This window comes from Rhinoraja longicauda, chromosome 24, assembly GCF_053455715.1.
Source record: "Rhinoraja longicauda isolate Sanriku21f chromosome 24, sRhiLon1.1, whole genome shotgun sequence".
In the NCBI taxonomy this organism is placed as follows: Eukaryota; Metazoa; Chordata; class Chondrichthyes; order Rajiformes; family Arhynchobatidae; genus Rhinoraja; species Rhinoraja longicauda.
In genome coordinates, this window is record NC_135976.1 from 12,263,037 (window position 1) to 12,285,823 (window position 22,787).

Genomic DNA, 22,787 nt, shown 5'->3' on the forward strand with positions numbered 1-22,787 from the left:
CTGTTTCTGAGTCTGGTGGTGCGCACTTTTAAACTTCTGCCCGACAGGAGAAGAAATAATGACCGGGTGGGACGCCTTTTTATGTTAGCTGATTTTCCCTGGTGCATCTGGAGAAGATGATAAGTAATGATAAAAGGAACTAACAAAATTACCTTCCACTGGGAAGTGTTTTTGTTAATTATAATATTAGGGATATCGAGGAAATCGAAACCAGAGTCTGGCATTGAGTTCGTTTAGCTCGTTCCACCGTTCATTAAGATATTTTACCTCAGCATCTCTTCCCTGTGTTAAAGCCATATCCCTTTGTTCCCTTTATAATTAAAAAAAACATTGATCTCTGTCTTGTATAAGCTCATTGACTGAGCCTCCACAGGTCCATTGGATCGTGAATTCCAAAGATTCACAATCCCCTGGATGAAGAAATTCCTTGTATTCTCTGCCAGAAAGCAGGGTTCGATCCTGACTATGGGTGCTTGTCTGTACGGAGTTTGTACGTTCTCCCCGTGACCTGCGTGGGTTTTCTCCGAGATCTTCGATTTCCTCCCACAATCCAAAGACGTACAGGTTTGTAGGTTAATTGGGTTAGTATAAAAACATGTAAATTGTCCCTATTGTGTCTAGGGTAGTGTTAATGTGTGGGGATCACTGGTCGGTGTGGACTCGGTGGGCCAAAGGGCCTTTTTCCACACTGTATCTCTAAACTAAAACTTAATTATACCTCACAAGACAAATTCCTATTCTTGGAATTAATGTAGAGAACCTTTTCTGCACTCCCTTCATTGCAGGTGTATCTTTCATTCAGCATTGAGACCAGAAGACTTTAGTTTAGTTTAGTTTTCAGATACAGCATGGAAAGCATGCCCGGCGGGGGCTTCAATGTCGGGAGCCACGACCGCCCCGACGTGCAGTGGCAGCGGCAGCGTCTTCGCCCGCCCCGGATCGCGGGGCTTGGGTCGGCCCACTGCGGAACTTTCACCGTCTGGCGCGGCCTGGAACGTGGCAACTTCAACAGCTTGACCGCGGGAGAAGACGGCAGGGGAAGAAAAAAGACATTCTGGCCTTCCATCACAGTGAGGAGGGGACTGGAGGAGACTCACTGTGATGGATGTTTCTTTTTTTGTTTTGTGTTGGTTTGTGGTTGTGTGTGTAATTACTTATTTTATTGCCCAGTATTGTTGGACTGTGGGTGACGAAATCTCGTCCAAAATACTTTTTTTTTTTGGATGACAATAAAGGTAATTCTGATTCTGATTCTGATTCTGAATAGGTCCTTTAGGGAGAATGTGCAAACTCCACACTGACAGCACCTGAGATCAGAATTGAACCCGGGTCCTTGGTGCTGTGAGGTAGCAACTCTACCCGAGGTGCCATTGTAGCACCCTCACTTGGGCCCAGTGTAATTGGACCTATACATACTTTGCAGTCAAATCCTCTTACAATAAAGTCCAACATACTGTTTATCTTCCTAATTCCTCGTTGAACGTGCATGTTAACATTCAGTCATCTGCTATCAAGGAAGCCCACACCCTCTGAATACCTTCCCTTTTTTAATTTCTCACATCTAAACAGAAACACAATATCCCATTTTTTTCATCTGATTACCTCAGATTTGTCCACATTATATTCTATCTGCTATTCATTTGTTCGTTCATTTAATGTGCATTTATCTCTCTGATTTTTCTCAGCACCATCCCCTCAGCCCACACTGCCACCTAGCTTTTCATCAGCACAAAACTGTTCTGCAAACCCTCCACTTCAAATAGATGGCTGATTTAAACAAACGTATTTATATTTATATAAAGCAAATAATGAAACAAAGTTAATTTAAGGAGAACACATCTTGGCAAGTAAAATAAAGCAAGTTTTCCCAAATGAGAGAATGTAGGAACAAGGAACTGCAAATGCTGGTTTACAATAAAAAAAAGACACAAAGGACTGGAGTATTTCATTGGGTCTGAAGAAAGGTCACAACCTGAAATCAACCTAGGTTAATTCCCGGAATGGCAGGACTGTCATATGTTGAAAGACTGGAGCGACTAGGTTTGTATACACTGGAATTTAGAAGGATGAGAGGGGATCTTATCGAAATGTATAAGATTATTAAGGGGTTGGACATGTTAGAGGCAGGAAACATGTTCCCAATGTTGGGGGAGTCCAGAACCAGTAACCACAGTTTAAGAATAAGGGGTAGGCCATTTAGAACAGAGATGAGGAAAAACTTTTTTAGTCAGAGAGTTGTGAATCTGTGGAATTCCTTGCCTCAGAGGGCAGTGGAGGCCAATTCTCTGAATACATTCAAGAGAGAGCTAGATAGAGCTCTTAAGGATAGCGGAGTCAGGGGGTATGGGGAGAAGGCAGGAACGGGGTACTGATTGAGAATGATCAGCCATGATCACATTGAATGGCGGTGCTGGTTCAAAGGGCCGAATGGCCTCCTCCTGCACCTATTGTCTACTGTCTATTGAAATGCCACCTATCCATGGTCTCCAGGGATGCTGCCCGATCTGTCGAGTTACTCCAGCACGTAGTGTCTTTCTTTTCCCTAAATGAGAGATCTGGGATGACAATAAAAATAGTACTTATTAAATATACAGTTAATAGTATATTGGTATAGCTTATTACTTTAACAACAGTTACAGCATTCACAGATGGCAACATGACAATTGTCTATTTTAAACAAAAATGTAATGTGTTAGTGCAATTTATTTTCCAAATAAAAGATTTTGGCATACATTTATACCAATTCACTTCACAGAGATGGGATTTAGATCTGATATCTGACTTTCGTCATCTCATTAATTGAACGAATGCTCCAGTTAAGAAAAATGCCATTTGAATATTTGGGGGCCCAGATACACAGACCCACGTGCCAATCTTTTATGGGACTATGCGATTTTCTGCACTAATTAGACGTCTATGCAGAGCGAGATAAAGAAAGACGCAGAATTTGGATCAACTCTGGGTTTAAATGGAAATTTTAGTATTTATCTTTTCACAAATCAAGTTTTCGCTGCCCCGGTTCCCAGCGTTGATTTTGCACTTGTAGTAAAAGGTATCTGGAAGTCTGATTGTCTTGCAGTTCATTTGAATTAAATAACTAAACAACAAAGGGAATTATCTATATTTTGCTACCATGCATTTTCCCCCTCATTCAACCTGTCTAAATAATTCCTCACGTCTCAAACTCTCAAACAGTTTTGTGTCTTTCGCAAGTTCAAAGATATTACATTTAGTTCCCTCATCTAAATATTGTGAGTAGTTGCATGCAGCCACTAAACCCTGCATTAGTCTAGTCACTGGTTGCTGGTAGCAAGAGGCCATCTATATACTAAAACTCCCGTTTGTTAGCTTGTTTGTTCCTGAACTACAGCCAAAACAGTACACGATAGCACAACAATTTAGGCCCACCTCACTCACCATCGTCCCTTTGGTGCTACTGGAAGAAGTTTCATTGAAATCGGTGTTATATTTTTAAAGCTATTCACATTTTAAAGTTTAGATCTGTCTCCTAGGGAGGGAAGGTGAGGGTGGTAGGGAGGAGGGAGGGAGGGGGGAGGGGAGGGGGGAGGGAGAGGGGAGGGAGGGGGGAGGGGGGAAGGGGATGGGAGAGGGGCGGGAGGAGAGGGTGCTGCACTAATGCCCAACGGGTTCACTTATGCTAGTTGTTCCTACATTTTGACTTTAACACTGTGAAATCTCCTCAAGGTATGCCTACTTTGAAGACGTGTTCCTCCTCTTGATCAGGCTGAGAAGGGTCTTAACATGAACCGTCACCTATCCATGTTGCACGTGGATGCTGCCTGGCCCACTGAGCTACTCCAGAGCCTTGCAATACAATACAATACAATACAATACAATATATCTTTATTGTCATTGTACCCAGGGGTACAACGAGATTGGGAATGCGCCTCCCATACGATGCAATAATTTAAGTAATTAACAGCAACCCAACAAAACAAAACAATTGTAACAGTTTTTAGACAGGGTAAAGTGCAAGTTGATCTATGCGTTGTGGCCATCCGGCTCAGCAGGACCGGTTCATAGCAGCTATGGCCCTGGGGATGAAGCTGTTCCTGAGTCTGGAGGTGCGGGCGTAGAAGACCTTGTATCGTCTGCCCGATGGAAGGAGTTCGAACAGACTGTTGCAGGGGTGTGAAGAGTCTTTGTGGATGCTGGTGGCTTTTCTGAGGCATCGTGTGTTGTAGATGCCCTCCAAGTCTGGTAGCTGTGTTCCGATGGCCCTCTGAGCTCTATGGACTACCCGCTGTAGAGCTTTCCTTTCTGCCTCCGTGCAGCTGAGGTACCACACAGGGATGCCATGCGTTAGCATGCTCTCTATGGTGCAGCGGTAGAAGGTCGTCAGCAGCTGTTGGGGTAGACCAGACTTTTTCAGTGTTCTTAAGTAGAACAGTCTTTGTTGTGCCTTCTTGACCAGCGCAGCAGTGTTATTGGACCATGTTAGGTCCTCCGAAATGTGAGTGCCCAGAAACTTGAAGCTGGACACTCTCTCCACACTGTCCCCGTTGATAGAGATCGGGGCATATTTCCCGTTATGTGACCTACGGAAGTTGATGATCAGCTCCTTGGTCTTGGTGGTATTTAGGGACAGGTTGTTATCCGAGCACCAGTCCGCCAGGTTCTGCACCTCCGCTCTATAGTTTGTTTCATCCCCGTTGGTGATAAGCCCGATCACCGTTGTGTCATCTGCAAACTTGACAATGGTGTTGGTGTCGAATGCAGGAACACAGTCGTGTGTGAAGAGGGAGTAGAGCATGAGGTTCTGCGTCCTTCATTATAAACCAGCATCCGCAGTTCCTTGTTTCTACTTCAGTATATTCCTACTCTGAGTTACCTGTCTGCCATTCTGGTCTCTAGTCATATCTGTACTTCCCTCCGCGCCCCCTTGTGCTTTAAATGACACATGAATCTCTTGCAAGGGACCTTGCCAAAAGCATTCTGAAAGTCCAAACACACCACATCCCACTGATTCTCTCCCATCCATTCTACTGGTTTGTATCCTCAGAAAATTCCAGAAGGTTTACTGAGCATTATTTTCCTTTTGTAAATTGATATTGACTTTTGACTGATTCTCTCATGTTTTCCCAAGTGCTCTGCTGTTACATTTTAGTAATTGCCTCGAATATTTTTCCAATAGGACCATGAGACCAAAAGACACAGGAGCAGAATTAGACCATTCAGTCCATTCGATCATTTATGATCTATTTTAGCCTCTCAACCCCATTCACCTGCCTTCTCCCCATAACCTTTGACGCCCTTACTAATCAAGAACCTGTTAATCTCCGCTTTAAAAATACCCAATGACTTGGCCTCCATCTCATTCTGTGGCAATGAATTCCACAGATTTACCACCATCTAGCTAAAGAAATGCCTTCACAGATCCATTCTAAACATATGTCCTTTTATTCTGAGGCTGTGCCCTCCGATCCTGGACTCTCCTACAACAGGTAACATCCTCTCCACTCTATTTAGGCCTAGCTAATTAACTTCCCAGACAGTAATTCCCTGTTTTTTCCTTCCCTCCTTCTTTAAATAGTAGCATGCTCTTAGTTGCCCTTGACTCTATAGGAACTGATTCAGAGTCAAAAGAATGATGGAATATAAGCACCGATGTATCCAACGTTTCCAGGGCCCCTTCTTTAAGTTAATTCATTCATTCATCATTCATTCATTAATTCATTAATTCGTGCATTCATTCATTCATTCATTCATTCATTCATTCATTCATTCATTCATTCATTCATTCATTCATTCATTCATTCATACATTCATTCATTCTTTTATTCACTCATTCATTGTTACATACTTTATTGTCAGGTGTACTTGGTACAGTGAGATTCTTTGTTTGCATACAGTACAAGTACGCAAAGGCGCCAACATAGTCACAAAAGTAAAGGGCGCTGACATAGTCACAAAAGTACAAGATACAAGATACGAGATACAAAGAATTTATTTGGTCAAGTATGTAAGAACATACAAGGAATTTGGTTTGCCACACACTCAATAGACAATAGACAATAGGTGCAGGAGTAGGCCATTCGGCCCTTCGAGCCAGCACCACCATTCAATGTGATCATGGCTGATCATTCTCAATCAGTACCCCGTTCCTGTCTTCTCCCCGTACCCCCTGATTCCGCTATCCTTAAGAGCTCTATCTAGCTCTCTCTTGAATGCATTCAGAGAATTGGCCTCCACTGCCTTCTGAGGCAGAGAATTCCACAGATTTACAACTCTCTGACTGAAAAGGTTTTTCCTCATCTCAGTTCTAAATGGCCTACCCCTTATTCTTAAACTGTGGCCCCTGGTTCTGGACTCCCCCAACATTGGGAACATGTTTCCTGCCTCTAACGTGTCCAACCCCTTAATAATCTTATACATTTCGATAAGATCTCCTCTCATCCTTCTAAACTCAAAAGTCATACCAAAAAAGCAGCCAGACACGCAACTACATAAAAATTAACTAAACATCCACTGTGATAAAGGCTTTTTCCTTCCTTTTCTCCTGCGGTCGGGGCAGTCGAACCATCCGCAGTCAGGGCGATCGAACCATCCGCAGTCAGGGCGGTGGAAGCTCCTGCGTCGGGGCGATCGAAGCTCCCACGATGGGGGCGGTCGAAGCTCCTGCGGTTGGAGCTCCTGGTCGATCCCTGACAAAGGGGTCGTAAGCTCCACGATGTTAAGTCCGCAGGCTCCCGAGGTTGGAGCTCCCAAGAGTCGATCCCCAGCAAAGGGGCCGCCAGCTCCACGATGTTGAGCCACAGTGCGGACGGAGATACGATGCGGAAAATGTCGCACCTCCGACAAGGAAAGAGATTTTAAAAGTGTTATAGTCACCAGGTCAGTAGCCAAGCTTAACTTCCCATGAGGGTAACTTATACAATGGATCAACCAACGTATGTTGGCAGAGTTTAACAAATCTCTTTCATAGTGTTCCTGAAGGTGGAGCCATGGTTCCAGCTTACGAGTTCCATTTCATTTTTGTATCAATGTAGCATTGTTTCATTGCCTGAAGCACACTCACGTTTGAGTTGATCATCTGCATACAGATAACTCAGATAGAACAGAGAACTGCACAGCACAAGAATAGGTCCTTTGGCCCCAATGTCTGTGCTGAACATGATGCCAAGTTACAATGTAATAATAATTAACTGCAGATGCTGGGTTATACCAAAGATAGACACAAACTGCTGGAGTAACTCAGCAGGTTAGATATCATCTACTAATTGAACATGGATAGGTGAGGCCGAATCTGGAGTATGGTGTGCAGTTCTGGTCGCCAAATTATAGGAAGGATGTCGACAAAATGGAGAGGGTACAGAGGAGATTTACTAGAATGTTGCCTGGGTTTCAGCACTTAGGCTACAGAGAGAGGTTGAATAGGTTGGGTCTTTATTCTTTGGAGCGTAGAAGGACTTGATAGAGGTTTTTAAAATTTTGAGAGGGACGGACAGAGTTGACGTGGGTAGGCTTTTCCCTTTGAGAGTGGGGAAGATTCCAACAAGGGGACATAGCTTCAGAATTGAGGGACAAAGGTTTAGGGGTAACATGAGGGGGAACTTCTTTACTCAGAGGGTTGTGGCTGTATGGAATGGGCTTCCGGTGGAAGTGGTGGAGGCTGGCTCGATTTTATTATTTAAGAGTAAATTGGATAGGTATATGGATAGGAGGGGATTGGAGGGTTATGGTCTGAGTGCAGGTAGATGAGACTAGGTCAGGGAGAATGGTCGGCGTGGACTGGTAGGGCCGGACAGGCCTGTTTCCATGCTGTAGTTGTTATATGTTATATATATATGTTATATGTTAGGTGACATTTCAGGTCAGGACCCTTCTTCAGACAATGATGCCAAGTTGAACTGATCTCCTCTGCCTGTATTTTATCCATACTCCTCCTATCTATAAACCTATCTAAGCACTACTATCATACCTGCCTCCACCATCACCCCAGGCAGCTCATTCCAAGCACCCATCACCCTCTAAAAAAACTTGCCTCACACATCTCCTTTTAACTATGTCCCTCTCATCCTCAAGCTATGCCCTCTAGTCTTTGACATTTCCACTCTGGAAAACAAAGGTTCAGACTGTCTACTCCGAATTCTTTCAACTGAGTTCTGACTGGGATCAGGTCACAAATCATTACACTTCTTTGAACTTTACATCGGCTTCCTTGGTGAAAGACAAACTATCGCGTGAGGTTGCCATTTCAGATTCCAATGATTAAGAAATTCACAAGTTTAACTGAGTCCAGAGAGTCCTATATGTCAACTGTAGTTGGAAATGATGACACTGTTTGAACGTGTGCCCATATTGTATGTAGCAGCGTTCCTGAAACCACTTTGTGGCTGCTTTGCTTTGCTACAAGTCTAGCACAAAAGCAATGTGATATAAAGCATATGGCAAATTACCAATAGTGGAACCCAGCACGTGTAGAAAGGAACTGCATATGCTGGTTTATACCGGATGATGGACACAAATTGCTGGAGTGACTCAGTGGGTCAGGCAGCATCTCAGGAGATAAAGGATGGGTGACGTTTTGGGTTGGGGTCAGTCTGAAGGAGAGTTCCGACCTGAAGCGTCACCCATCATTTTTCTCCAGAGATGACGCCTGGCCCGCTGAGATACTCCACAGAATGTAGCATGTTCCTTGTTGGTTTGCACCTAACTGTCTGGTTCTGGTTCTGGTTGATTACTGCGCAAAGTGGTTATCTCGTCTCAGAGATAGACAAGCTTAGAAATTGGTAGCTTCCATGAAAGGTAAACGTGTTAGGTGCTTCATTGAACATAATAATAAAGAATAAAACCATAAATCATATCCACCCCTTCCATCCACCGTGTCTGAGCCAACCATGTTGAGGCCAGTTCATTGGCTATATTTAAGAGGGAGTTAGATGTGGCCCTTGTGGCTAAAGGGATCAGGGGGTATGGAGAGAAGGCAGGTACAGGATACTGAGTTGGATGATCAGCCATGATCATATTGAATGGCGGTGCAGGCTCGAAGGGCCGAATGGCCTACTCCTGCACCTATTTTCTATGTTTCTGTTTCTATGTCAATCTAACTAATTCCACCTGCCTGCACATGGCCCATATCCCTCTAATTCCTGTCTATTAATGTATCTGTCTAAATGCCTCCTAACCATTGCATTTGTATTTGCTTCTACCACCTGCCCCAGCATGACATTTCAAGCTCCTACCACTTGTGGATGTCAAATAGTTACCTCAAGCGGAGCCTTTTAATTTCCCACCCCCACCCCCTCCTCTTAAAACAGGCCTGCTAATATTTGACTGCTCCACTCTGGAGAGAAGACTCAGACTATCTGACCTGTCTATGCCTCTCTCATCATACGCCCCTCAACCTCCAACACTCCAGAAAAAAAAAACCATTTCAATTTGGTCCGACATCCCTGAGAAGAATAGATCGGGTAGATGCACAGAATCTCTTGCCCAGCGCAGGGGAATCGGGGACCAGAGGACATAGGTTTAGGGTGAAGGGGAAAAGATTTAATAGGAATCTGAGGGGTAACTCTCGAATACAAAGGGTGGTGGGTGCATGGAACAAGCTGCCAGAGGAGATAATTGAGGCTGGGACTATACCAACGTTTAAGAAACAGTTAGACAGGTACACGGATAGGATAAGTTTGGAGGGATCTGGACCAAGCGCAGGCAGGTAGGACTGGTGTAGCTGGGAGGTAGACACAAAATGCTGGAGTAACTCAGCGGGACAGGCAGCATCCCTGGAGCGAAGGATTGGGTGACGTGTAGCTGGAACATGTTGGCCGGTGTGGGCAAGTTGGACCGAAGGGCCTGTTTCCGCACTGTATCACTGTATGACTCCTTATACCTAATACACTCCAATTAAGGCAACGTCCTGGTGAAACCTCTTCGTCTGGACCAGCCTACCGTGAGGAATATCATCAAAGGCCTTACATGTAGTCAACATCCACCGCCTACCCGCATCAGTCACCTTCGTCACTTCCTCAAACAAACCACGAGACTTGTGAGACACGACCTCCCTCTGCATAAACTGATGCTGACCTTACCTGAAGAAGGTCGGAAGAAGGATTCCGACCCAAAGCATCACCTATTCCTTTTCTCCGGAGATGCTGCCTGACCCGCTGAGTTACGCCAGCATTTTGTGTCTATACCCAGTAAGTCTATCCTTTTACAAATGTGAAGAAATCCTGTCCCTCAGGATCTTCTCCAAAAATGTCCCCGCTACTGGTATAAGGCCAACCATCCTATAATTCCTCCAATTATCTCGGTTATCCTTTGTAAACAATTGCACCTCTTCTGGATTTGCTATTCTTTTTTTTTACATGAAGGGATGAACATCTGAACTGTTTGAAAATGCATCATGTGTGTTTAAATATTTTTTTTAAATTCCCATGTGTGATTCTGCTAGAAAAAAAAAAGTTTATTTTGCAATTGGAAGAAAATTAACATTTGCAGAGCTTGTTAAGAATTTATGCTTTGAGCGTATGCTTTGTTATTCCACGCATCATACCCTTTTGTACCATTGATATTCGTCCCTTATCTGGTTTAATAGCTCTTCCATTTTAATAGATGTACATATTTTATTTTATTCCATTATGGCAATTAAATGGATGATTCCACTTCTGCAGACTAGGTGGAAGAATTGGCTTTGAACTCTTAATTTTGCAAGGCCTGTTCTATCTGTGATGACACCTTGGGACTTACACACATAAGAATCTATTTTTAGCAGACCTTTCCACAAAATGTTTGTTGGCCAGCAATATGGCACATAATTATCTCACCTCTCCAAGCACTGGAGTATTTCCAACCTTATGTGCATGTTCTACTACCTTGGCACATTGTTCATGTTCAACGAATTCTAGAAAACCTTCCCCGAGTGTGTGCATGTGCAGTGGTTGTGCAAAGAACTGTTTAGTTTTAGTATTAGCTTTAGAGATGCAGCATGGAAACAAGACCTCCGGCCCACCGAGTCCGCACTGACCAGCGATCCCCGCACGTCAGCACTACCCTACACACACTAGGGATAAATTTACATTTATACCAAGCCAAATAACCTACGTCTTTGGAGTGTGGGAGGAAACCGAAGGCGGCACGGTGGCGCAGCGGTAGAGTTGCTGCCTTACAGCGAATGCAGCGCCGGAGACTCAGGTTCGATCCTGACTACGGGTGCTGTCTGTACGGAGTTTGTACGTTCTCCCCGTGGGTTTTCTCCGAGATCTTCGTTTTCCTCCCACACTCCAAAGACGTACAGGTTTGTAGGTTAATTGGCTGGGCAAATGTAAAAATTGTCCCTAGTGGGTGTAGGATAGTATTAATGTGCAGGGATAGCTGGGTGTGGCGCGGACCCGGTGGGCCGAAGGGCCTGTTTCTGCGCTGTATCTCTAAATCTAAAAAAAAATCTTGGAGGAAATCCACGCAGGTCACGGGGAGAACGTACAAACTCCGTATAGACAGCACCCGTAGTCAGGATCGAACCCGGGTCTCTGGCGCAGTAAGGCGGTAGCTCTACCGCTACACCACCGCGCCGCCCTAAACCGGGGAAAGCAACTAATCTCGGGCTACCAAGTTTATGAATCGAAAAGCATAGAATCATAGAGTCATACCACATGGAAAGGGAACTTCAGCTCAAAATAGTTCATGCTGACCAAAACGCCCCGTTTAAGCCAGTCCTGTATGAAGTTGCAAGAATAACAACAAGTTATTAACTTCAAGCTAAGTTTATTGAGCACGAGGATGCAAGGGTACAGTCCAAGCCAGAGCTCCCGAACAAGATTACTCCCCTGGGCACCACGCATGTGCCAGATAACTGTTTGCAGGAACGGCATTTGTAAAACCCGACATGGACTCTGATTACAGTGACTGATCTACAAGTCCAATTTCCCTGCATTTGGCCCACAGCCTTCTAATTCTTTCCTACCCATGCACCTGTACAAGTGTCTTTTAAATACTTTTAGCAGAATGCTGCCTGGTGAGAAGGTTTCAGCTACAGGGAGAGGTTGGATAGGCGGGATTGTTTTCTCTGGAACCTCGGAGGTTAAGGGGAGATTTGACAGAAGTATTTAAAATTATGAGATACGTAGACAGGGTAGACAGTCAGAGCCTTTGTTCCAGGGTGGAAACGTCCAACACTAGAGGCGTAGCTATAAGGTGAGAGGGGGAAAGTTTAATGGAGATGTGCGGGACAGGTTTTTTACACAGAGGGTGGTGGGGGCCTGGAATGCATTGCCAGGGGTGTTGGAGGAGGCAGATAGCAGAGTGGCATTTAAGAAGTTTTTCTATAAGCACATGGAAAGACAGGGAATGGGGGGATATTGATCATGTACAGGCAGATGAGATCAGTTCATCTAGGCATCATGTTCGACAAAAACACTGTGGGCCTTAGGGCATGTTCATGCTGTACTGTTCTCTATTCTATGTGATAAAAATACTATTATTTTACCTGCCTCAACTACCTCCACTGGAAGTTTATTCCATATAGTTTCCATCCTCTGAGTAAAAAACCTGCCTCTCAGATTCCTATTAAATCTTTCTCCTTTCACATTAAACCCCCTGTGTCCTCTGGTACTTGATTCCCCTGCATTGGGTAAAAGACTTTGTGCATTCACCCAATCTGTTCCCCGAAAATGGACACAAAATGCTGGAGTAACTCAGCGGGTCAGGCAGCATCTCTGGATGGAAGGAATGGGTGGCGTTTCGGATCGAGACCCTTCTTCAGACCCTTCCCTCAGTCTGAAGAAGGGCCTCGGCCCGAAATGTCACCCAATCCTTCTATCTATAGATGCTGCCTGACCCGCTGAGTTACTCCAGCATTTCGCGTCTATCTTCGGTGTAAACGAGCGCCTGCAGTTCCTTCCTACACGATCTATTCCTCTAATGAATTTGTACACTTTAGTGAGCAGATGAGTGAGCTGGAGGTCTGTGCATCTGAACTTCCTCTCCTCTGCAGCCTCGTCAATGAATCCAGCAGCAAGACCTAAGTCTCATGAGCTGAGGGTGTGGTGTGAATAAAGTAAAGCAAAGGAAACTAGGAAACAAGGATCGGCAGATGCAGGTTTACAAATAAAGACAAAAATGCTGGAGTAACTCAATGGGTCAGGCAATATCCCTGAAGGAGATGGGTAGGTGGTAACTAAATAAATCTATTTCTTTAAAATCTGGGATCCGGCGCGGTTTAAAATTGGCCGCGGGATCTTCCATCGCCCGGCGGGGGCGGGAGAGTCGGGAGCCTCGATCGCCTCGACGCAGTCATTTTGACTGCCCGACCGCGGGTGAAGAACCAAGAAGGGGAGAAGACTTTCTTTTTCACCTTCCATCACAGTGTGGGAGGTGCCTGGAGGAGAGTCGCTGTGATGGATGTTTGTGTTGAATTATGTAGTTGTGTAGTCTTGTTGCTTTTTATAGTGTTGTGACTGCATGGGAAGCAAATTTCGTTCAAACTTGTTTTGAACGACAAATAAATTCAATTCAATTCAATTCTCCGGGATTTCTGGTCTCCTCCCACACTCCAAAGCCGTACAGGTTTGCAGGCTAATTGGCTTCGTATAGTTGGAAATTGTTCCTAGTGTGTGTAGGATTGTGTTAGTGTGCGGGGATCGCTGGTCGGCGTGGACTCCGTGGGCTGTAGGCCCTGTATCAGCTCTGTATCTCTAAACTAAACTAAACAAAACTACCATTCAGAGCCGCCTTTTGCTCCAGAAAATTAGTAAAATGCCGCTTGATGTAGCCTAAAGAATCAAGTTACTTCTTCAAAGCAAATGGCAGCTATTCATTCTCAGGGAAAAAAAAACCTGCTTTGGTTTGAAGTCTTAAAAACGGTCAATGAAACAGCACGTAACTCCAAAGGGTAAAATTTATATGGGATGGGAAAGCTGATCACAGCTTAATTTCCCTTTCACAGCAGTGCAGACAAAGATGATTGTCTTTTGATCGTATCTTCTAAATTTAGAAGTCCCAAGGAGAATCAAACTATAAAGCAAATGGGTGAAAATTCTGATTCAAAACATCTGTGCTCTCGAGCTCATGTGGTAATATTTGATTAAACCCTGCAGGCTGTGTCGTGAGGGTATCACAGTTACATCAAACCAGCCCCAGTCTATATTGCCTGAATCCCACACTGTTAATAAAAACACCGGATTTTTTGAAGTTTGGAGTGAATTTACTACGCTACTTCCCAGGGATGGAAACTAAACTTCCTGAAGGTGACTGGTGCTATTTTCAGCTTACTTAGTAAATTCGCTTTCATTGAAATGGAAGCTTGGCTGAGAGATAAATTAACTCTTGGCAACCTAAAAGCATTTACCAGCATGCGAGCTTGCCTCCCCCCCATATAAAAAATCTTCTAACCCACCACTCTATCTCCAGGTCCCTCAGGTCGGCCGACTTGGGGCTACTGACTATCCCGCGGTCTAGGCTTAAGCTCAGGGGTGACCGCGCTTTTGCAGTTGCAGCTCCTAGACTGTGGAACAGCATCCCTCTCCCTATCAGAACTGCCCCCTCCATCGACTCCTTTAAGTCCAGGCTCAAACCCCATTTCTATTCCCTAGCATTTGAGGCCCTCTGAGGGGGCGCTGTGAACTGTTTATGTATGTGCTGTTATGTTTGTGTGCCATTGTATGTTCGCTCTTAGTACCTGAACTGATGTACAGCACTTTGGTCAACGTGGGTTGTTTTTAAATGTGCTGTACAAATAAAATTGACTTGACTTGACTTGACTACAGCGCCAGAGACGCGGGTTTGATCCTGACTACGGGTGCGGTCTGTACAGGGTTTGTACCTTTCCCATGTGACCGCGTGGGTTTTCTGCTGGTGCCCCCGTTTCCTCCCACACTCCAAAGACGAGCAGGTTTGTAGGTTAATTGGCTTTGTAAAAGTTGTAAATTGTCCCTAGTGTGTAGGATAGTGTTATTGTACAGGGTGAGCGCTGGTTGGCGTGGACTCGCCGTGCCAAATGACCTGTTTCCACGCTGCAGCTCCAATGTCTAAAGTAAAGCATGCGTTTGAAAGCTGGAACTGCTTGTGATTGTGTGCAGCAACATTTATATTGACCTTTCTATTGAGATGCAATGATTGCTGGGAGATCATTGTGCTCCTTACAAAATTAATAATTATGGAGCACTTAAACCTATTGTGATTTTCCAAATCATTGGGCAAGCAGCGGCCTTTCTTTACAGATGCCAGGGTAAATCAGCTGATGACATAGAGACAGTAGCTTTTTTGTAACAGGCTGCACATAAAGTGCACATTCAGCAGCGTCGTGCTCTTGGCCTTCGATAAATAGTGTATTCAGAATGTGCTTTTGCTGTGCAAATTTCAGGTTTCACAAAGCTCAGCACAAAGATGGTGAGGCTGCAAAGGAAGGGAGTTTTGGACGACTTCTTCCCCCCCCCACCCCCAGTCAATAGGATCTGCTACAGTTCAGCTGCATTCAGAGGGTTCATTTTGTTCATTGCTCTCACACAAGCCTGGGTTTTCTGCTTGGATAGACCCCTGAGCAGATGCGAGCATTTAGCACCTGCCCAACGAGAAATGGGTCAATCTTATTTTAATGCTGAATGTGTGTCCTTTTCAGTGTGGATGCTGTTGATTGTGCGAGGGAAGGAGGGCAACATTTGCCACTAGGCTGTGTGTGTGTGAGTGTGTGTGTGTGTGTGTGTGTGTGTGTGTGTGTGTGTGTGTGTGTGTGTGTGTGTGTGAGTGTGTGTGTGTGTGTGTGTGTGTGTGTGTATGTGTGTGTGTGAGTGTGTGCGTGTGTGTGAGTGTGAGTGAGTGTGTGTATGTGTATGTGTGAGTGTGTGCGTGTGTGTGAGTGTGTGAGTGCATGTGTGTGTGAGAGTGTGTGCGAGTGTGTGTGTGTGCATTTGTGTGTGTGAGTGTGTGTGTGTGTGTGTGAGTGTGTGTGTGTGTGTGTGTGTGTGTGTGTGTGTGTGTGTGTGTGTGTGTGTGTGTGTGAGTGAGTGTGAGTGTGTGTGTGAGTGTGTGTGTGTGTGTGTGTGTGTGTGTGTGTGTGTGTGTGTGTGTGTGTGTGTGTGTGTGTGTGTGTGTGTGTGTGTGTGTGCGTGTGCGTGTGTGTGTTGCCGCATTGCTGACCAAGCTCCTTTTCTTGGAAGGTATCCCGGCTTCGTGCTGTGTCTACTGCAAATTGTTTCCAATGCTTCTTCATATCGTTCTTTCCTTTTGCAAACATTTCAGCTGGGGCTTGAAGTGGCAAAATGAAAGAACTGTAGCCTCATAAACTTATGGGTAGCATGGTGGTGCAGCAGTTGAGCTGCTGCCTTACAGCGCCAGAGAACAGGGTTCAATCCTGACTATGAGTGCTGATGTACGGAGTTTGTACATTCTCCCTGTGACCGTGTGTGTTTTCCCCTCGTGCCCCAGTTTACTTCCACACTCCAAAGACGAGCAGGTTTGTAGGTTAATTGGCATCGGTAAAAATTGTAAATTGTCCCCAGTGTGCAAGACAGTGTTAGTGCATGGGGATCGCTGGTCGGTGTGGGCTTGGTGGGCCGAAGAGCCTGTTTCCATGCTGTATCTCTAAACTAAAACTAAACTAAACAATGCATCAAAAAGATAGATCAGGTAAACATGCAAGAGGATTTACTTATTTATTTATTCGAGCCTCGAGGTGTCACAGGCAAAGACAGTATTTATTGCCGATACAAGGAACTGCAAGTGCTGGTTTACAAAAAAACGATATAAAAGTATGTAAGCTGCAATAACTCAGAGGGTCAGTCAGCATCTCTGGAGGACATAGATAGGCAACGTTTCAGGTCAGAGTTCAAACGGGTCCCGACCCAAAATGTCGTCTACCCATGTTCTCCAGAGATGCTGCCTGACCCGTTAAAGTTACTCCAGCAATTTTGTGTTTTCTTTTGTAGTATTTATAATGGGTGTTCTAGGACTTATCAGAGGGCAGTTCAGATGTAATAAGTCATCTCAAGAACTACTTCAGTGACACCAGTTGCGAACGGCAAATATCCTTCTCAGGAGAGATTACTGAGCCTAATTTGATAGTTTCATGACCATTTTATGACCCTTTGCTTAACCTCCAGATTTATTAAATTACTTAAATTCTCCATTGCTCTTCCGTATAATTGCTGATCTTATTGTAACCTCCCCAGTCTTACTGCTCCCAATAGCCTCTCACTCCTTGCTTGTCAAGTTTCCATCTCCACCTTAAGAATATTCAAAGATTTTGTTTCCATTGTGGCGCGTCGAAAGAGGCCCGAAATAAAGGTGAGGAGCCGGGTATTTCGGGAGGTTTGGTTTTATTACAGTTATCAGACCGGTCAAGTCTGCTGGAATGACTTTGCGCCCAAAACCTCGTCCTTATATCCGTAGCAAAGGACCGCCCCCCTGGACTGGTCCATTCCCGTGCCGAGGGGTCGGTAGTGGTATGGCCCGACCCTTGGGAGCCGCCACAGGACCCCTCCACCCCAGAACCGGAGGCACGAAACGCACTGGTGGTCGCACAACCCGACCGGACCGCGTACGAAAATCGGTCGACAGAGGGGCCGGCGGAGGCACAGTTGGAGGGACAGGTGGTGAGACAGGTGGTGGGACCCACAAAGGGGGGTGACCTCGTGGCCGAGGCTGGGCATGGTGACCCCGACGTAAAGGCGAGGAGCCGGGTATTTCGGGAGGTTTGGTTTTATTACAGTTATCAGACCGTTCAAGTCTGCTGGAATGACTTTGGGCCCAAAACCTCGTCCTTATATCCGTAGCAAAGGACCGCCCCCCTGGACTGGTCCATTCCCGTGCCGAGGGGTCGGTAGTGGTATGGTCCGACCCTTGGGAGCCGCCACACCATCACCTTTTGTGGAAGAGTCCAGAAGGAAAAGATAGCTTTTCTCTGTCTTACATGGGCCGACCCCCGGTTATAGATTCTCCCATTAGAGAAAACATCCTCTCTGTATCTTCCTTCCCAAGACCTCCTTGGACCTTACAAAGTAGAGTGGTAAATAAGGCATATGGTTTGCTTTCTTTCATAGGCTGGGACATTGAGTATAAGAGTCAGGCAGTCGTGATGCAGGACTTTGGTTAGGTCAAAGTCCATTTAGTTTTGCTGGCATTTCTGGTCGGCCCATTGCAGGATGGATGTGGAGGCTTTGGAAAGGGTGCGAAGGAGGTTTTCCAGAATGATTTTTAACAAGACACAAAGCGCTGGAGTAACTCAGCGGAACAGCATCACCTCTGGAGAACATGGCACAGGCAGTACCTCAGCCTATGGATATTTGAAAGATGTATTTTATTTCATCTCAAATGGATTTGTGCAGTAAATAGTTTGCCTGATTTGATTGTGGAAATGGGAATGAAAGGGGCGATTTGTATCATCGTGTGATCTGCAGATGTTATTAACTGAGGTGACAACGTCCCATTGTTGAGGTAAGAGGAGCGACAACGATGAGGTGGCAGGGTCCCATTGATGAGGTCACGAGTCCCATTAATGGAGTAACATGGTCCCATTAATGATGTCATGGGGGCCCATTGATGAGGTCATGGGCCCATAGATGAGGTCACGGGAGCCCCATTGATGAGGTCACAAGGCAGCCCATTGATGGCATCATGGGGGGGGGCATTGATGAGGTCACTTGGGTCCTGTTGATGAAGTAACATGGTCCCATTAATGGTGTCACGTGGGCAAATTGATGAGATCACGGGCCATATTGATGAGGTCACACGGGCCATATTGGTGAGGTCACTTGGGCCCATTGATGAGGTCATGGGGGGACCATTGATGAGGTCAGGGGGACCCATTGATGTGGTGACAGGCAAGTCCCAGCTCCCACCCACAGTCAACTGGTCAACCCATCGGTGAAGTATGATGTGCGGACACACGATACTGGTTTTATCTCTGGGCATGCTGGCTCTACTGGGCGGCCTGCCTCGCTTCATGAAACAGGAGAGCAGTATGGCTGACTGCTCGGGCTCAGCCCCCTGCTCCCTGGCCTTCCTGTCAAACAACCCGCTCAGCCTGAAATGCCCAGCCGCCTCAGAAGCAGCGGAAGGCACCGTCTACTGGCAGTACCAAGACCTCAGTCAGCCCCAAGCCGAACCCCGCACCTTCGCCGGACCCCGGGGCTTGAGGGTGTACCGCGGACCGCTGGGCAAACTGGGCAGCCGAGCCATCCTAAGGGGCGGCTCCTTCATCCTCTCCCGGGCGCGGACCTCAGACACGGGCCTGTACCTGTGCAAGTCAGGTTGCACCACCCTGGCCGCCTACCAGGTGGACGTGCAGGACTCGTCTCTGCTTCACGTGTCCCACCGAGGGCTGGGGCAGAGCACTTTGTCAAACCAGACCCTGAAGTTGTCCCTGGGCTCTGGGCCGGGGACCCGGCGCATGGTCCGGCTTTACACTCGCTGGGGACCGTGGCAGGACTGCGACCGGTGCGGGGCGATGGGCGAGCAGAAGAGGTTGGGCTTCTGCTTCGCCACGCTGAGCGGTGAGATGGACGAGGACGGGGACGAGGACGCCGAGCTGCTGGATGAGGGTGGCGACACCTTGCCCTGCGGCCTGATGGAGCGGCACCTCGATCAGTCCTTGCCCCGGCGTGGCGCCGAGCTCCGCTACCAGATGTGCCGCCGGGGCTGCGGAGGGGAGGAAGGGAGGGCGAGGAAGACGATCGCCATGGAGATACCGGGGATTGGCGATTGGTGGTGGTGGGGTCGGGAGACCGCGTTGGACTGGCTGGAGCCTCGCTCGTTGCTGCTGGAGACGGTCCTCCTCGACATCCACGACAACGCCCGGCTGCTGTGCCCTGGGGCGTCGGTGTACACGCCCGTGTCCTGGCAGCGCGACAACACCCTCCTCACCCGCCTGGAGCTGCAGCGGGGCGGAGGCTGCAACGGGACCCACCGGATGGACGACTCCACGGGCGGCGGCGTCTACCACATCGACGGCGTGCAGCCCTCCGACCGCGGCATCTACCGCTGCTGGGTGCGGGGTCGCAGGGTCGCCTCATTCCACCTCGAGCTGCCCGACCCTCCACCCGTACACCACCACCTCACCCGCCAACTGCTCGACGGCCTGCGTGTCCTGGTCGGCACCTTCGCCCTGGTCTTCGTGGTCAGCGCCCTGGCTGAGATACTGTTCGCCTGCTGGTTCGACATCTTCTAGTCCGACTGCCTCCTCCAGAACATAAAGGCCACAAGACATTGGGGCAGAATTAGGCCCAGCGAGTCTACTCCACCAACAATCATGGCTGATCCATCTTTCCCTCTCAACCCCATTCTCCTGCCTTCTCCCCGTAACCTTTGTGGCCTTTACTAATCAACAACTTATCCATGTCCCAAGGACTTGGCCTGCACAGCCCTTATCTCGTGCCCCAGTGGGTGGACCGTGGATGGCGCAGCTGGGCTGCAGCAGCAGGGGCAAATGTGCAACTGGGCTGCGTTGGCTCCACTGGGTTGCATTGGGAACAGCGGAGCTGCAGTGCGAAGCTCCGAATAACATTGGTGCATACGGGCTGCTTTAGGGAAATCAATGCGCTGCATTGGAGAGGGCCGACTGCATTGGTGCTGTCTCAGAGTGACCGCGCTGCATTGGAGCACATTGGGAGTGCGACCACCTTCAAGGGTCACTGCCCACTGAGCTGCTCTCGGGGCAGAGCTGCACTGGACAAAGCACTGAGCGGCATGCATGTGAGCTTGCTGCAGTAATGGGACAGAGGCAGCACAATGGAACCTTTTGCAGCAGCTGAATTGGAAAGACTTTGGTGTGTAAGCAGACAGCTACGGCGCTGCATTTGGTGACCGCTCTGCTCTGGAACCTGGGCTGCATTAAGCGTACTGATACTGTGGAGACAATCTGTATTGCAGACCCTGTCACTGAACTGCACCAGCGAGACTGGGACATGCTTGCATTGGAAGAATGGCACCCTAGGTGTGTTAAAGGGAACTCTGCTGCATTACATACCGTTGCAGCCAAAACCGCATCTGCATTGACTGCACTTGAACTGGACTGACTGCGCACACATTGAGCTGCAGTAGATGAACCTCACACTGTCAGATCTTCAACAGAACTGATCTGTATTTGAACGACTGCAGCAGGTTGCATTGAGACCCCAACAACGAGCTGGATTGGGAGAACATCCCTTTTGGTTTGAAGGATCTGAGATGGTGTGAGCACATTGCCAATGAGTAGGAAGCACTTATTTTGCAGGAAGGTTGGGACAGCTGCATTGGAGGCAATGCATTAAAAGAGATCGCTCCAATGCAGCCAGACAGGAGAAACGACAGCCACTGAAGTGCGTTGCCAATGACACTGAATAATCTGCATTGCATAAATTACATTTAGCAGCAGTCGCAGGAGGGATCTACATTCAAACCACTGGTGACTGCACTGGTTCGACTGGGGTTCATTGGGAGAGCCAGACCGGGATTGCCAAGCACCTCTGTCGCTTTAAGAGATAACGGACTGCAATGGGGAGGTCCACATTTGTTGAAGCATTGGTGTTCGACTGGAGCACATCACCAAGGAAGCACTGACATCACCAGGCGGAAGAGGGCTCTGCCCAAGCCGGCTGCCTGCCCCTTTCCCGGGGTTACGTCCGCGCCCGGGTGGTGTTTGAGGGGGACTAAGCACTGTCCTCGGGCACCCTGGGGGATTTCCGGGACCGCTGGGCACCACGGGCGGTTGGAAGAATCCTGGACAAGGATTGTATAATAGTTGTATAATAGTTTATTGTTTGCCCTTTATTATGGTGGTGTTATCTAAGCTTTATTCTGCTTTGGTTTTATTGTATTGTATACATTATTTTAATATTTGAATAAATAATTGTGATTAATTTTTTTAAAAGGAAGCACTGAGCGACATTGGTGTGAGTTTTCTGCATTGAAGGCACTGAGGCAGTACGATTGAACTTACTGCAACTGTGCTCCACTGGAGAGATAGCGCTATGAATCCACACCGCTGCTGAATTGCATTGGTGTGTCTGCGCTGCTCTGGTCTGGAAGCTGGGCTGGCTGAGTGGATGCACTGACACTGACACTGAGGAGACCAAACTGAACTGCACTTAACTGAAACTAGGCTGAATTAAATGCATTGCAACTGGCTTGCATAAGAAAAATTGCACTGAGCCATGTTGAAGAAATTCAGTCACAACCTGGACCAGGGCCGTTTTTACAGCATTATGGCCCCTACCGTTACTCTCCCCCACCCCCCTTTCCCTACCAGCCCCCCTGTCGTGCCGGCGAAAAACACTTACCGAAAAGCACTTAGCGATGGACTTAGTTGTGAAAAGCACTTACAGATCGCTGTGAGAAGCACTTAGTGACCGAAAATGGTGCGAAAAAAGCACTTATTGAACCTACATTTTTAAAGTAGTATTTATTTATTGCAAGTCACTTAACATACACAGATCAGCATGGGGCCCCTGTGCTCGTGGGCCCCCGGGCAAGTGCCCATCAGGCCCATGCGTTAAGACAGCCCTGTATTAACCCCCCCCCTCCCCTACCTGTTACCTACCAGTCCCCCCCCGCTCCCACCCCCACCTCCACAATCAGTCTGAAGAAGGGTCCTGACCCGAAAAGGTCTTATCACCTAATTCTCCACTGATGCTGCCTTGCCCGTTGAGTTACTCCAGCACTTTGTGCCTTTCCTTGTGCCGTACTGTTCTATGTTCTGTTGTATGTTCTTAAAATATTGGCATCAACTCATGTCCCCTATCAAACCCTAAATCACAGCAGAGGTACCTCATTTTGCTCAATCTATTGGCTTCTGCAAAGACACTTGATCTTATTTGGGGCAGAGAATTATGAACTCCCTTTCCTTGACCTACACCTCT

At 47.2% G+C, this 22,787-nt stretch overlaps 1 protein-coding gene across 1 annotated transcript; it reads left to right on the top strand.

Moving 5' to 3' along the window:
- The first annotated feature begins 18,823 nt into the window (after positions 1-18,823).
- LOC144605363 (protein FAM187B-like) lies at positions 18,824-20,119 on the top strand. The gene has a single exon (XM_078420512.1). The coding sequence runs from the start codon at positions 18,824-18,826 to the stop codon at positions 20,117-20,119; it is 1,296 nt and encodes a 431-aa protein (XP_078276638.1).
- The last annotated feature ends 2,668 nt before the right edge of the window (positions 20,120-22,787 follow it).

What these genes read in the sequence shown, in the direction of transcription:
- LOC144605363 (XM_078420512.1), top strand. Translation starts at nt 18,824, where the DNA reads ATGATGTGCGGACACACGATACTGGTTTTATCTCTGGGCATGCTGGCT.